The 13180-nt window shown below is 50.5% G+C and overlaps 1 protein-coding gene across 1 annotated transcript; it reads left to right on the top strand.

The window, feature by feature from the left end:
- Window positions 1–5075: 5075 nt before the first annotated feature.
- Window positions 5076–13160, top strand: LPCAT4 (lysophosphatidylcholine acyltransferase 4). The gene is made up of 14 exons (XM_019435318.2): window positions 5076–5312; window positions 6595–6737; window positions 7073–7293; window positions 7786–7898; window positions 8015–8075; window positions 8361–8419; window positions 8610–8644; window positions 9202–9256; window positions 9393–9475; window positions 9733–9858; window positions 10407–10539; window positions 11669–11767; window positions 12095–12251; window positions 12507–13160. Exons 1-14 carry the CDS (start codon window positions 5199–5201, stop codon window positions 12659–12661), a joined length of 1554 nt encoding a protein of 517 aa, XP_019290863.1. The 5' UTR covers window positions 5076–5198; the 3' UTR covers window positions 12662–13160.
- The last annotated feature ends 20 nt before the right edge of the window (window positions 13161–13180 follow it).

Raw genomic sequence — 13180 nt, 5'->3', positions numbered from 1 at the left:
CCCCCCAATCTCTAATTCCCCCAAGGACATCCTGGGTGAACCTAGAATGAAGGCGTAAAAACTGTGCTATCCCTACCAAGGAGAAGTCTGGTCTCTCGGCTCCCAAAAAAAGAATCTGGCTTGGTATTAAATGAGCTCCTTGCCTATTGAGATTTGATAAAATGGACCAATGGTCCTGACTCAAGAATAAGATGGAATGAAGAAGGTGGAATTCAAGTTCCACAACCATAATAGAGACTGTGCCCAACTCACCTTGTGTGTGTGTGCATGCACACATGTGCGTGTCAATGCCTGTGTGTGTGTGTGTGTGTGTGTGTGTGTGTGTGTGTGTTTCCAGCACTTCGTATGGTGTCTGGTATAAAGGGATTATCAATAAACATTTTTTCATTAAATTGAAAGCAGACATGATGGTTTGTCAGGAGAATTCCCTCCTGATTTAAGGCACCTCTGAAACAAATAGAAATACATCCCAAAAGTATATAGGAAACACACTCCTGATTTTGATTTCTCTACCACATGCACAGACTTCTCCAAAATCTTTATCTCCATCCCTGAGCTCCAAATCCACATTTTTAAAAGCCCACTAGACAATGCCTGGATCTGGATGGTGCCTCCCAATAAATATGTCAACCCCAAATCTTCCTGGTCTCCCAAGCTAGACCAGTGGTTTCCAACCTATGAAACAAGCACCTAACAGATCATGGAGTCAGCAGGGTACCAAGTGCAAGTTAATGATGGGGTCAGCCCCAGCCAGGTGCAGGGCACTAAAAGTGCCTCGAAATCAGTCAGCGTTTCACTATCACAATGCATCAGCAATTCTGAACAATGCCAGTGATGAAATACTCCTCCAAAAAAAATATCCAATGAATCCAAGTTTTAAACAATTGCTGTGGTTACTTTCGAGTTTTGGTAATATTTATTTAAGCTTCAAGTTGGACATTTTTATTACTTGCCTTTAATAAACATTGTAATCTGCATGGAATTTAACTCAAAGGACTCTCAGTTGTACAATTGCCCCCAGACACAAGCAGATTCAGTAGCTTTTACCCGCCATTTAGAAAGTTTGCAAAGGTCCAGAATCATTCCAGACTACTTCAGGCACCCTTCATATCTCCGGCCTCTGTGGTACTCTGTATTTCTACATTTAAACAGATTTGACCTAAACAATGATAGCATAGTGATAGTGTCTCAGTCAGCTGACAAAATACCATGGGTGGCTTGAAAAACAGAAATTTATTTTCTCACAGCTTTGAAGGCTGGAAGTCTGAGATCATGGTCCGTTTACAGTGAGGGCTTTCTTCCTGGCTTGCAGATGTCAGCCTTCTCACTGTACCCTCACATGTCAGAGAGAAAGACCACAAGTTCTTTGGCATGAAGTCCCCACCCAAGGGTCAAATATGCTAAGTATACTATGCATGAAGTAATTCCAAGGGATTGAGAAATCAACACAAACGCCAAATGTTATCTGCAAGCATATGTATTTGCAAATACCTGCAAATATCTGCAAATGTTATCTGTATTAATAAATAATACAACTCACATTATATATATGTAGCCACATGCCTGGTCCCTAATTAGTTGACTTCGAGTTAATCAAAAGTAGTATCATCCTGGATGGGCCTGACCCAATCAACTGAGCCCTGTAAAAGAGAGTCTGGAAGTTAGGCTCTCTCTGGTGCTGGCAGTAAAAATCAAATTACCATAAATTCTCCAGCCTCAAGGAAATGAATTCTGCCAACAACTGAGGGGGCTTGGAAGCAGATCTTTGCCTAGTCAAGCCACCAGAAGAGAACATGGCCCTTGCAACTCATTGACTTCAGCCTTGTGAGACCCAAAGCAGAGGACCTAGCTAAGGGGACTCAGTAGCTATTCCCATTCATTTGGAAATTCTGACTTCTGACCTGGATAAACTGTGACAACAGAGGCTGTTATAAGCTGCTAATTTTAAGGCAATGTGTTATACAGCAACAGAAAACCAGTAACAGCAGTTTTTTGTACACAGCAGAATCTCTGACTTCAACTGGCTTAATGAGCAAAGAAATTTATTATCTCATATAACAGGAAGTCCAGAAGTACTTCAGACTTCAATTTGGTTTGTTCAGAGGCTGCATTCTGTCATCAAAGATCCAGATTCTTTGCATCCCACCACTGTGTTACCCTAAGTGATGTTTGATCTTCAGATAGTTGCAAGATGGCTCCAGTAGTCATATAGGTGTCACATTCAGAAACATCCAGAGGATAAAAAAAGAGTGTTAATTTGTAAGGCATTTTCAGAAAGAGTAAGGAAACTTCCCAGAAGCTCCTCAGATTTTCATTCCTGTCTCATTGTCCACAGCCACATGCCCATTCCAAATCAGTCACTGACTGGGTGAAAAGGACTAGGAGAAATGGGGAGAAAAGACTAACATGTCCACTACAACCCTTTAATCAAAGAGTTTACAAAAAAAGGACAGAAGTATGAAATGTCCACAAACACTGAGATTGCTCTGCAATCAGTGATAAGAAATCAGAGACAATGAAGTAATAACATGTCGGAGAGCAGCAAGGAGCAAGAACATTGCAAGAGACATACAAGGTGAACAAAACAAATGATGAGAGAAGAGATATCCACACCAGACCCATTGCCTAAGGGTTTTCCATCAATTCCATAGAATTAGAAATTAGTATCAGGGCGCCTGGGTGGCTCAGTTAGTTGAGTATGTGACTTTGGCTCAGGTCATGATCTCACAGTTCATGGGTTCAAGCCCTGCATCGGGCTCTGTGTTGACAACTCAGAGCCTGGAACCTGCTTCGGATTCTGTGTCTCCCTCTCTCTCTGCCCCTCCCCTGCTCATGCTCTGTCTCTCTCTCTCTCTCTCTCTCAGAAATAAACATTAAAAAAAAAAAAAAGAAATTCGTATCAAAACTTTGCACATCACTGATTATATGTACAATTTAATGACATAGTAATTTGCATACAATTATTATTGCTATATAGGTCTGTGTCCCAAGCTTCATAACTCCTTCTGGTATGGTTACAGATAATTTATGATAAAATATTAAAGGCATAAAAAGTAAATTATATGTAACTATACATTTAATGAATTGCCTGAATTGAAGAACAAGAAATTGCAAAAATATTTTAACTATTCTGGAAAACACAAGATATATAGAAACCTGCTCTCCCTTAAATAGGAGGTAGAAGATACACCTGTATCTTATCATCGCGATGTGGAAATGTTGAGGTGCAGAGCCAACAGCCAAGAATAATTCTTATGGGCACCTGGGTGGCTTAGCCTGTTAAGCATCCAACTCTTGATTTTGGCTCAGGTCATGGTCTCACCATAAAGGGATGAAGCCCCATGTCAGGCTCTGACTCTGCACTGGCCAGGGAGCCTGCTTGAGATTTTCTCTCTCCTTCTCCCTCTGCCCCTCCCCCTCCTTCTCTCTCTCTCTCTCTAAAAAAAAAAAAAAAAAGTAAATTTTTAGACATCTTCATGCACGAAGGTGGCTTTATTAAAGCAGGGGACAGGACTGTAGACTGAAGAGCTGCACTGGGATTGTGAGGGGTTACTGATTATATACTTGGGAGTTGGGGGAGGTAAAGGTAAGGGGAACTTTCCAAAGGGATTTTCACCATGCTGAAGAAGGCTCAGAGCATCCTGGAAGCCTAGCTATTGTCAAGTTAAGGTTGTTTTCCGCTCTAACAAAGCATTAATTTTAAGACAGTAGGGAGTTCCTGGAAGAATGTCTTACTCTCCTTGTCTCAAGTATTTGTCAATGGGGTGCAGGTTAGAAGGAAATTTATCTGCATTTCTTTGCCTTTGTTTCCCCACATCAATCACATTGTACACCTTAAACACTGATGTCAGTGTCATCTCGATAAATCTGAAAACGGTTTTTAAATTTTTTTAATAGGTAAAAGTGAGCTATTCAATCTTAAGAACGTTTAAGAAATAAATCTTGACTAGAATATCCCTTTGTTTCCCTGAGAATGGTGACGCTCTGAAGAATACAGGTAGAAATTAAGAGAGTAAATTATGGGGCAAGGAGGGAGAGAAGGGGATCTAGACAGTAGTCTTCTGGCTTTTGCCTGGTCCCCCTTCCAATGAAAGATTAATGGTGTTCAATGACCTGCCACTTGTCCCCATTGCCCTCAGGAAATGGTGACTGATAGGAATGCAGAAGGGAGAAAACAAGCTGAACCCAAGGCTGCTTTCCACAAGCAGGGAGGTCCCCTTTCCCTTTTTATCGTATTACCACTCTGATTTTGTTACTCGCTGTGGATCTCAAAGTCCACCCCATTTTCTGATCTCACCATTGAGTTTTCTAGGATGATCTGGGGCTTGGGCGTTAAGGGCAGAGGCAGAAGGGGGGCAAACGGAGAAAAAGAGACAAGGATGGAAAAAGAAAGCTGCTGCTGGGGTCGTCCAGCCTTCCCGGTTCCTACTGCCCCTCCCCAGCCGGGCCTTGCGGACTCACGGGAAGCACACGGGCCAGCCTTTTAAGAGCTCGCGGGCGTCTGGTGGACACAAGGGGTCCACCCCGCGGAACAGGAGGCCCCGCTTAGCGCAGGCAGGACGCGGGTGCGGAGAGGTGTGAGGCACAACGCAGCCGCCAGAGGGCACGGGCGCCTCAAGTCCTCCCGCGATGGCGTCGCCACCACCAGGCAGGGAAGGTGGTCCGCCAGCGAGCCCGCGGGGAGAGCGGGGCCCCACCCGCCCCCGAGCTGCGGGCCTCGGCGCACCGCACACAGTTCCTCCATTCCTAGCCGCCCGAGGGCCCCGATCCGCGCTCGGAGGGTGACCTCGACTCCCGGGCGGGGTCGGAGGACGCTGTCAGCTCCGCGCCCATCTCGCGATCCCAAGCCCTCTCCGAGCCGGAGGCCTGCGAGGAGGTGGCGGTGGCCCCGTGTTCCGAGAGGAACGCCCGGAGGCCAGGCCGGGGGTCAGCATACCCCAGCATCCGGCCGCCGCGGAACAATGGCCGGAGGGGCTGCGGCGGGCGCCGAGGAGCCCGGGCGCCGGGGAGCTGGAAGCCCCGCCCCTCCGCCGGCTCCCTGACAACGCGGGCCGGGCCGCGCCGCCTGCTCCCCGCCCCTCGGCGCCCGGCACCAGGCGGGGCCCCGGTGGGAGCGCTGCAGCCGCAGCTGCTGCTCTGCAGAGCGGGGCCCGGGGTCGGGGCCGGGGAGCCCTCGTTCCCACTTTTCTCCCGCCGCTATGAGCCAGGGAAGTCCGGGGGACTGGGCCCCCCTCGACCCTACCCCGGGACCCCCGACGCCCCCCAACCCCTTCGTGCATGAGTTACATCTCTCCCGCCTCCAGAGGGTTAAGGTAAAGTGTGAGCGGTGGGCGTCGGGAGGACTCGTGGAGGTAGGAAAAGGAGGTTGTTTAAAGCCCAGGAAAAGATGGGGATGGGGATCCAGAAAAGAGGTGGGTGAGAAGCGTGGGGGGCGGGAGTTCGGGGGAGCACACGTGGGGGCGGCAGTGGATGGGCGAGGAGTCCTTGGAGAGGGCGCGGGATGGGGCGATGGATAGCTCGAAGGTGTGGAAGAATGGACAGGGCGAGGACGGAGAACTGCAGAGGACCCGGGGGAAGGGGAGACGGAAGATACTGGGAATGCGGTTTACATCCTGCGGAGGCCGATGAACTAGGATGGAGGTGGCGGCTACGGAAAGCCGGCGGTGGGGGTGGGGGCGTACTGAGTGCTTCTCGGAGGCTCGGAATTAGAGGGAAGAGGTTTCTAGACCCAGAGCCTGCGCCCCTTTGGCCATCCAACACCCCCCCCTTTCCCACTCCCCCCACCCCTGCACTGCAGCACCTCCTGGTGGGGGGTAGGGCGGCTTCGAAAGGGGCAGGCTACAGGAAGTGGAGGGCCGCACCAGCCTAGGGGGAACTGGGGAAGGGTGTGGGAAGGGAGTGTCCAAGGTTTCTGCTGCCCTCACCGCCCCAAGGCTGGCTCCTGGGGCTCGGTTTGTTTACCTGCGCTCTCCCTAGGGCAGCCCAAGGAGTCACCCTGGCTCCTGGCAACCCCTACCCTGCGGAATAGGGCCAAGCTCTTGTTTCCCCCATACTCCAGCCCTGGGGGAGTGCTGGTGAGTTGCACTAGTCTGGCCTGGGCCTAAAAAGTGGACCTCTGTGTGTTCCAACTCTACACCTCCCAGGGCCAAAGTAGAAAGAACTGTGCACCTGGCTTCTGTTGGACAGAGTAGCTATTTATGGAATGCGACGTGGGGGGGAGGGACTGTCTCCAGCCTACGCTACATCAAGCACTGTGCTGGGCCCTTCCATAGGGGTTATCATTAAATGCTCTTAACAGCCTTACCAAGTGCCAGGTGCATTTTATGACTTTTAGGTAGGGTGGGGACCAACCGAAAGATATAAAACATTTAGGTCCGATCCTATTAATGAGGCCCTTAATCCTATCTGTTACCCTTTTGCCCCTTACTGGTATCTTCATCTCATTTTGGATTCCAATCCATCTTCTGTTCCCACACCACCTGTCTCCTGATCTGCAGGCGGTGACAGCTCTCTATTCCATCCTTGTGGGAGAAGGGAAGCAGTGGGGAGCGAGTCTCCCAGTCCTGAAGTGGCATTCTCTCCCACCCTTTGCAGTTCTGCCTCCTGGGGGCACTGCTGGCCCCCATCCGAGTGCTTCTAGCCTTTATCGTCCTCTTTCTCCTCTGGCCCTTTGCCTGGCTGCAAGTAGCTGGTCTCACCGAGGAGCAGCTTCAGGAACCAATTACAGGATGGCGGAAGTAAGTGGAGCATCAGCCCCCAGAGACCCTACTTCTCACTTCTCTTCCCTGTTACCCATTCTGCTCCCTCTTTGAGAAGAAAAGGAGGGAGGGTTCTGAAGCTCTGCTACCCATCTTAGGTAGGCAAGATGAGTCAGCCAGGCTCACACCTGGTCCCCAGGACCGCAGCTCTAAGTGAGGCACCCTGATGTGTCCCAGAGGAGGCAGACTTCAGCCCTTGGCAGAGGATAGAGGACAAAAGAAGGGCAGCTGCTTTTCTGGGTGCCCAAGCCTGGGAGAGAGTGAGGGAAGGGACGGAATCACTGCCGCTGCTCATGGCCAGCCTTGCCCCACAGGACCGTGTGCCACAATGGGGTGCTGGGTCTCAGCCGCCTGCTCTTTTTCCTGCTGGGCTTCCTTCGAATTCGAGTTCGGGGCCAGCGGGCCTCTCGCCTTCAAGCCCCCGTCCTTGTTGCCGCTCCCCACTCTACTTTCTTCGACCCCATTGTCCTGCTGCCCTGTGACCTGCCCAAGGTTGTGTCCCGTGCTGAGAACCTTTCTGTGCCTGTCATTGGAGGTGAGAGAGTTTAATAAGAGGGGTAAAGGGGAGAGATGACCACTCTGAGCAAAAAAGGCAAGAATCAGAGATGCTGTGGAGAGAACTGGCCTCCAGGGGGAAGGGAGAAGTTAGAAGGGATACGGACTGATGCTGGCCAATGAGATTCATATGGACACCTTTTGTGAACCAACCTCTTAGATGCTGAGGGCTGGTGCTTAGAGGGTTGGAGGGATCTCTGATCAGTTCCCTAAGGACAATATACAATAAAAGCCAATGAGATTCAAATGGACACCTTTTGTGAACCAACCTCTTAGATGCTGAGGGCTGGTGCTTAGAGGGTTGGAGGGATCTCTGATCAGTTCCCTAAGGACAATATGCAATAAAAGGAGTGTCCCTGTGGCAAAGAGACAACTGAGAAGCATCTCCATACTGTTGAGGGAGTGGAGGGTACAGGTGTAAATGCCCCTGGGAAGGAACCAAATGATTCCTTGTATCCTGTCTGGATCCCAGCCCTTCTTCGCTTCAACCAAGCCATCCTAGTATCCCGGCACGACCCGGCTTCTCGGCGCAGAGTAGTGGAGGAGGTCCGAAGGCGGGCTACCTCAGGAGGCAAGTGGCCCCAGGTGGGTAAGGGTCTGAAGAGCTTCTGGCCTTTTATATACTCCCAAAGAGACTTCTCTCTCCTCTCGCCCCTTCAAGCTACCCCTCCTCATTCTGATCCCTTGTTTTTTTCCCCCAGGTACTATTCTTTCCTGAGGGCACCTGTTCCAACAAGAAGGCTTTGCTTAAATTCAAACCAGGTGAATAAATGATAGTGGGTGATAGGGTGGTAGGAAAAAAGGAGCCCCAGATTTAGAGAGTCTGGACCAACCCAAGAAGTGGAGTGGGATGGCAGGGAAGAGAGATGGGAGACTTCCTAGCTAACCCTGAAAAGTCTCCAGGAGTCAGAAAGAAACTTATCAATGAAATGGAGCAAGGCCAGGTGTTATTTCAGACCTGTCCCAGACCCCAACACTTCATGCCTTCTAGCTATCTGAATGAACTAACCTCTGCCTGGGGGGGTGGGGGGTGGAAATGGGATTCAGGAGCCTTCATCGCAGGGGTTCCTGTGCAACCTGTCCTCATCCGATACCCCAACAGTCTGGTGAGTCTGAGTCTAAGAATGGAGGGTGGGGTGCACAAATCCACCCTAAATGGGAATCAGTGAAAACTTCCGAGTGTCATGGTGGGATGTGCATGTGGGGCTGGGGCGGGGCCTCTGCCCAAAGAGAATGGGCCAGCTCCCAGGGAAGAAAAGGAATGCCTTTCTCCCCTCACCTCTGCTTCTCCTGTAGGACACCACCAGCTGGGCATGGAGGGGCCCTGGAGTGTAAGTCTTGGTGTTGGTTCCTGGGGTGAGGGTGGGGAGCAGGGCCCATCAGAGAATTCCTGGCCCGCCTTCCAATCTCCAGACAAGGCCAATGGACCTTCTTCATTCTCAGATTGAGAGAACTCTAGAGAAGGGCATGCCCATTTCCCTGTTTTGTTCTGATCTCCAGGTATAACCTGGAAGTGCTTTCAGCCATCCCACCTAATCATTCCTGCTGTGATTACAGCTCCTTTTAACTTCCTGTCCCATGTTTCTAAGTGATCTTCTCCATCAGCCATCCCTTCCTGAAAACCAGCAGGTGTGCCTCACCTTTTGTGCAGTCACTCACACCTCTTCCAGCAGCTCTTCCTCAGGCATATGCCTGCTGGCACTCGCTCTCTCTTTCCCTACCACCTTCTGGCCCTTTCCTCTGTCTCCCTACTGCATATTCATCCATCTGACTATGTGGTTAGGAGTCTGTTTTTATATGAATAGGCAGAACTTTCCCACTCCCCTCCTCAGGGTGGGAAGACCCCTAGTTAGAGATTGGTGAGCATCTGAGGTCTCTCTTCTCTTAGACTTAAAGTCCTCTGGCTCACAGCCTCTCAGCCCTGCAGCATCGTGGACGTGGAGGTATGACATCCCCTACCACCCCTACTACCACCATGGGTGGGATAGGGGAATGGGCATCGGCCGAAGGGGATGAGAGTGGGAGTGGTCACCCATAGCTTTGAAGTCCTGATGTGTGTGTGTATGTGGTGTGTTTCAGTTCCTCCCTGTGTACCACCCCAGCCCAGAGGAGAGCAGGAACCCCACCCTCTATGCCAACAATGTCCAGAGGGTTATGGCACAGTGAGTTACCACAAAATATTTCCTGGAGCAGATACACAGGGCATAGGAACCACAAGAGGGGTGGAGGGCTGAGGTTCCAAGGCAAAGATAGGGGAGTGGGCAGTGGGATGGACTCTGAACGGTTGATACTTGGGGTGGGGGGGCGGTTAAAGGGGCCTGGTCTCCTCTCCCTGTTCAGCAGCCCAGACTCGGTAGTGACCCCTCAGAAGAGTCTTCTTCCTTGCTCCCCCTCCATTCCATCACTCTTCATCCTCTAGGGCCCTGGGCATTCCAGCCACTGAGTGTGAGTTTGTAGGGAGCTTGCCTGTGATCGTGGTGGGCCGGCTGAAGGTAGCACTGGAGCCACAGCTCTGGGAACTGGGAAAGGTGCTTCGGAAGGCTGGGTAAGTGACCTTGAACATAAGAGTATGGTCAGTGTCACTTATACATAGAAAAAAAAAGAAGAGGGAGAAATGGGAAGAAGGAAGGAAAGTTTTGTTTTGTTTTGTTTTGTTTTGTTTTTCTTAGTTTATTTATTTATTTTGAGAGTGAGAGAGAGAGAGAATCCCAAGCAGGCTCCACACTCAGCCTGACTCGGGGCTCATTCCCACAACCATGAGATCATGACCTGAGCCAAAATCAAGAATCAGATGCTCAACCAAAAGGGCCACCCAGGCGCCCAAGGAAGGAAAATCTTTTAAAAAATAATAATAAATAAGAGGGAAGGTAGAAGAATTTTTTTTAAGATAATGGAGTAAAAGAATTGGTAAAAAGTAAGGGAAAGATATTTAATAACCCCAGTGAGGAAAGGAGGAATGGCTCTCAAGGGACTGTGAGTGAGAGTACATCTTAGAAAAACACCAAATATGTCTGTGGTGGGAGAGCTGCGGCCAAGGTCGTGTGTCCAGGAAGAAGCTGAGTAAGCTGTCTGCCTTCAACAATTCTGTTGTAGGCTGTCCCCTGGCCATGTGGACGCTGGGGCAGAGCCGGGCCGGAGTCGAATGATCAGCCAGGAGGAGTTTGCCAGGCAGCTACAGCTCTCTGACCCCCAGACGGTGGCTGGAGCCTTTAGCTACTTTCAGCAGGTAAAGGAGCTGGGACACAGAGGCCAGAGCCTGGGCACTGCCCTCCAGGCTGATGTGCTCAGGACTTCAGGACACTATCCAGTTGGCCCCATGGGTGGCCAGTTTGGAATCTGCACTGTTGGATGGCCATCTCCTGAGGTCTGCTGGGGGATTCGTTTTTTATAGAGTATCCAGTGCATTGAGGAACAATGTTTTAATCATTGTGGAAAGGAGCAGTGGAGAACTAATCGGTCAGTGAGGTCCATAAGTTTTTTAAGCTACTTTAGGGATTGGCCAAGATGGAGGACCAGATGACCTTGTGGGGTACCTGTGTGTGTTTCAGGGAAGAGTCATGAAGGTTGGATGGGAAGGTGACCTATGGAGGAGACAACATGGGACAGGTTAGACAGAGACGAGTGGGAGCCTCAGATCTCAGCGATACTTTTTAAAGATAGCCCGTGGCTGCTTAGGGGATTCCTGAACTATCTCAAGAATTTTGGTACTCTGTATATTTCCTGGGACTTAACTAGGTTTTCCTGTTGAATTATAATAATCCCAAAAGATTCTTAAGGTTTGCAAACAGCCACCACTGGCCCCAAAGAGCTCTTTTTGGTGCAAACTGTGGCTCTCAACACCCTCTAGAGAGGGACAGAGTGACCCAGGTGTGTTGATTGCTTAGACTGGGGCAGACTTTCCCTGAAAGGAGCTTCTCTGCTTAGTCTCTAGCATAGCTGAATAGCATGGCTCCGCTGGGGCAGCATCCTCCTTGGGGTTTTTTATGCCGGTGGCCCCCTGTCAGTCTGTCAGACCAGTTCTCCAGCATTGGCTGAGTCAGAAGAGAACCAGTTATTCCAGCTTAGCATATGTCAGAAACTTGGTGGTAACTTCAGCATTCCTGAGGGATTCCCTCACGTTCGTAGGAGATTCCCTAGAGGAGAGTTTTGTCACCAGGTGACTTGGGGGTGGCTTGAGCATGACCAAGAGAAATGCTGGGAATCCTGGTGAGTTTAGGGCTTCGGGTTTTGAGGGAAGCAGACAGAAGATCATCATCCCTGTTCCTGCTGAGAAGAGGGAGGAGCCAAAACCCAGGGCAAGAGGGAGGACACAGGGTTGGTCCTCATACTGCCCTGGTTTCTCTTTCACCATCTAGGATGCCAAGGGTTTGGTGGACTTTAGAGATGTGGCCTTGGCACTGGCAGCTCTGGATGGGGGCAGGAGCCTGGAGGAGCTGACTCGCCTGGCCTTTGAGGTATCAGGAAGGTGGAGGGACGTGTGGTGGCCATGCCTACCCCACCCAAAGGCCTGTATGCACTGCTGCTCCCAGTACCTTCTAGATAGTAGGTGCTGGCTATGCACCGCAGTGCCTCCCTGTCTCACCTACAGAGCCCCAGTGCCTCTGTGTCGCAGCCTTGCTGGGAACAGGGCAAGGGCAACAGCTGTGAAGTTTACAGTTCTGCAGAACGGGCCAGGGTGAGGGTGGCAGGGGAGACGGGGGAGCCTGTCAGGCAGACCTGCAGGGCGGTGTGGGGCTATGGCCTGAGGACAGTGCTTGACTTGCTGTCCCTTTCTGTCCCAGCTCTTTGCCGAGGAGCAAGTAGAAGCACCCGACCGCCTGCTGTACCAAGACGGCTTCAGCACCATCCTGCACCTGCTGCTAGGGTCACCCCGCCCTGCTGCTGCGACTTTGCATGCTGAGCTGTGCCAGGGGGGACCCCACCAGGGCCTCTCCCTCTGTGAGTCACTGCCTCCTCTGCCAGGACGGCTCGGGCCATCATCAGCACAGGCTGGGAGAGGGTGCTGGGGATCCTCGTACAAGAGGTGAGGCTGGGAAGGCAGAGAAGACATAAGCTGGGACTTGAGAAGTGAAGCAGAAAGGAGAGGGACAAGACATACCAATTCCCAAAACGAGCTGGCCTCCCTCTTCCTCTCCTTCCTGGATGGTTTTACCTTTCCACCTTTGCCCTTCTCACTCTTTCTTACCCGTTCAGGTCAGTTCCAGGACTTCTCCCTCCACGATCCGCTCCACGGGAAGCTCTTCAGCACCTACCTGCGCCCCTCCCAGAAACCACATGCCTCATCCCCAGGCACCCCCACTGCTCTGGCCAACGGGACTGTGCAAGCTCCCAAGCAGAAGGGCGACTGAGCGCCTCGACCTCCCCAGCTTGCCTCCGGCCTACCCTGTGCCTCAAGCCCATTTGCTCCTGCTTGATTTTTTTGTTATTGTTGTTTTTTTTAATTTGATTTTCATTTTTTTTGTTTGTTTGGTTTTTTTTTTTGTAAGAAACTATTTTATATATAAATATAAATATATATCTATATCTATTTAAAAAAAAAAAGTAAGGCCGTTACATTGGTGATAACAGCTGGGAACGAAAGGGATTAATGGTTGTAGACTGCCCGTTGGAAGATCCCAAAGGTTCCCAGGGTCAGTCCTCTTGGCCACTGCTGAATGAATCCTCACTTCAGTTGGACTGGACGGAGCTTTTTCCTGCACAGAAATCCTGCAAATCTCACATCCTCCTCTCCTGCTGTCAAACCTTACATATGCACATTTTAACAGGCTTCCTCATGAACCTCTTTTCAGCCTATTCCCTCTTGTTCTGTCCTCATTAGAAATTAAAAAATAGCTGACTACCATTTTACATTTAATAATCCTACTGAG

The sequence above is a fragment of the Panthera pardus genome, unplaced genomic scaffold (genome assembly GCF_024362965.1).
Source record: "Panthera pardus isolate Hobbes unplaced genomic scaffold, ASM2436296v1 HiC_scaffold_24, whole genome shotgun sequence".
NCBI lineage: Eukaryota > Metazoa > Chordata > Mammalia > Carnivora > Felidae > Panthera > Panthera pardus.
Note: the sequence above shows the minus strand (reverse complement) of the source record. Positions and strands in the feature narration are given on the sequence as shown.

Bases quoted from the DNA above. Each gene is read 5' to 3' on its own strand.
- LPCAT4 (XM_019435318.2), top strand. From the start codon at position 5,199: ATGAGCCAGGGAAGTCCGGGGGACTGGGCCCCCCTCGACCCTACCCCG. The intron at 6,738-7,072 runs GTAAGTGGAGCA...CTTGCCCCACAG, and splicing joins CCAATTACAGGATGGCGGAA to GACCGTGTGCCACAATGGGG. The intron at 7,899-8,014 runs GTGGGTAAGGGT...TTTTTCCCCCAG, and splicing joins CAGGAGGCAAGTGGCCCCAG to GTACTATTCTTTCCTGAGGG.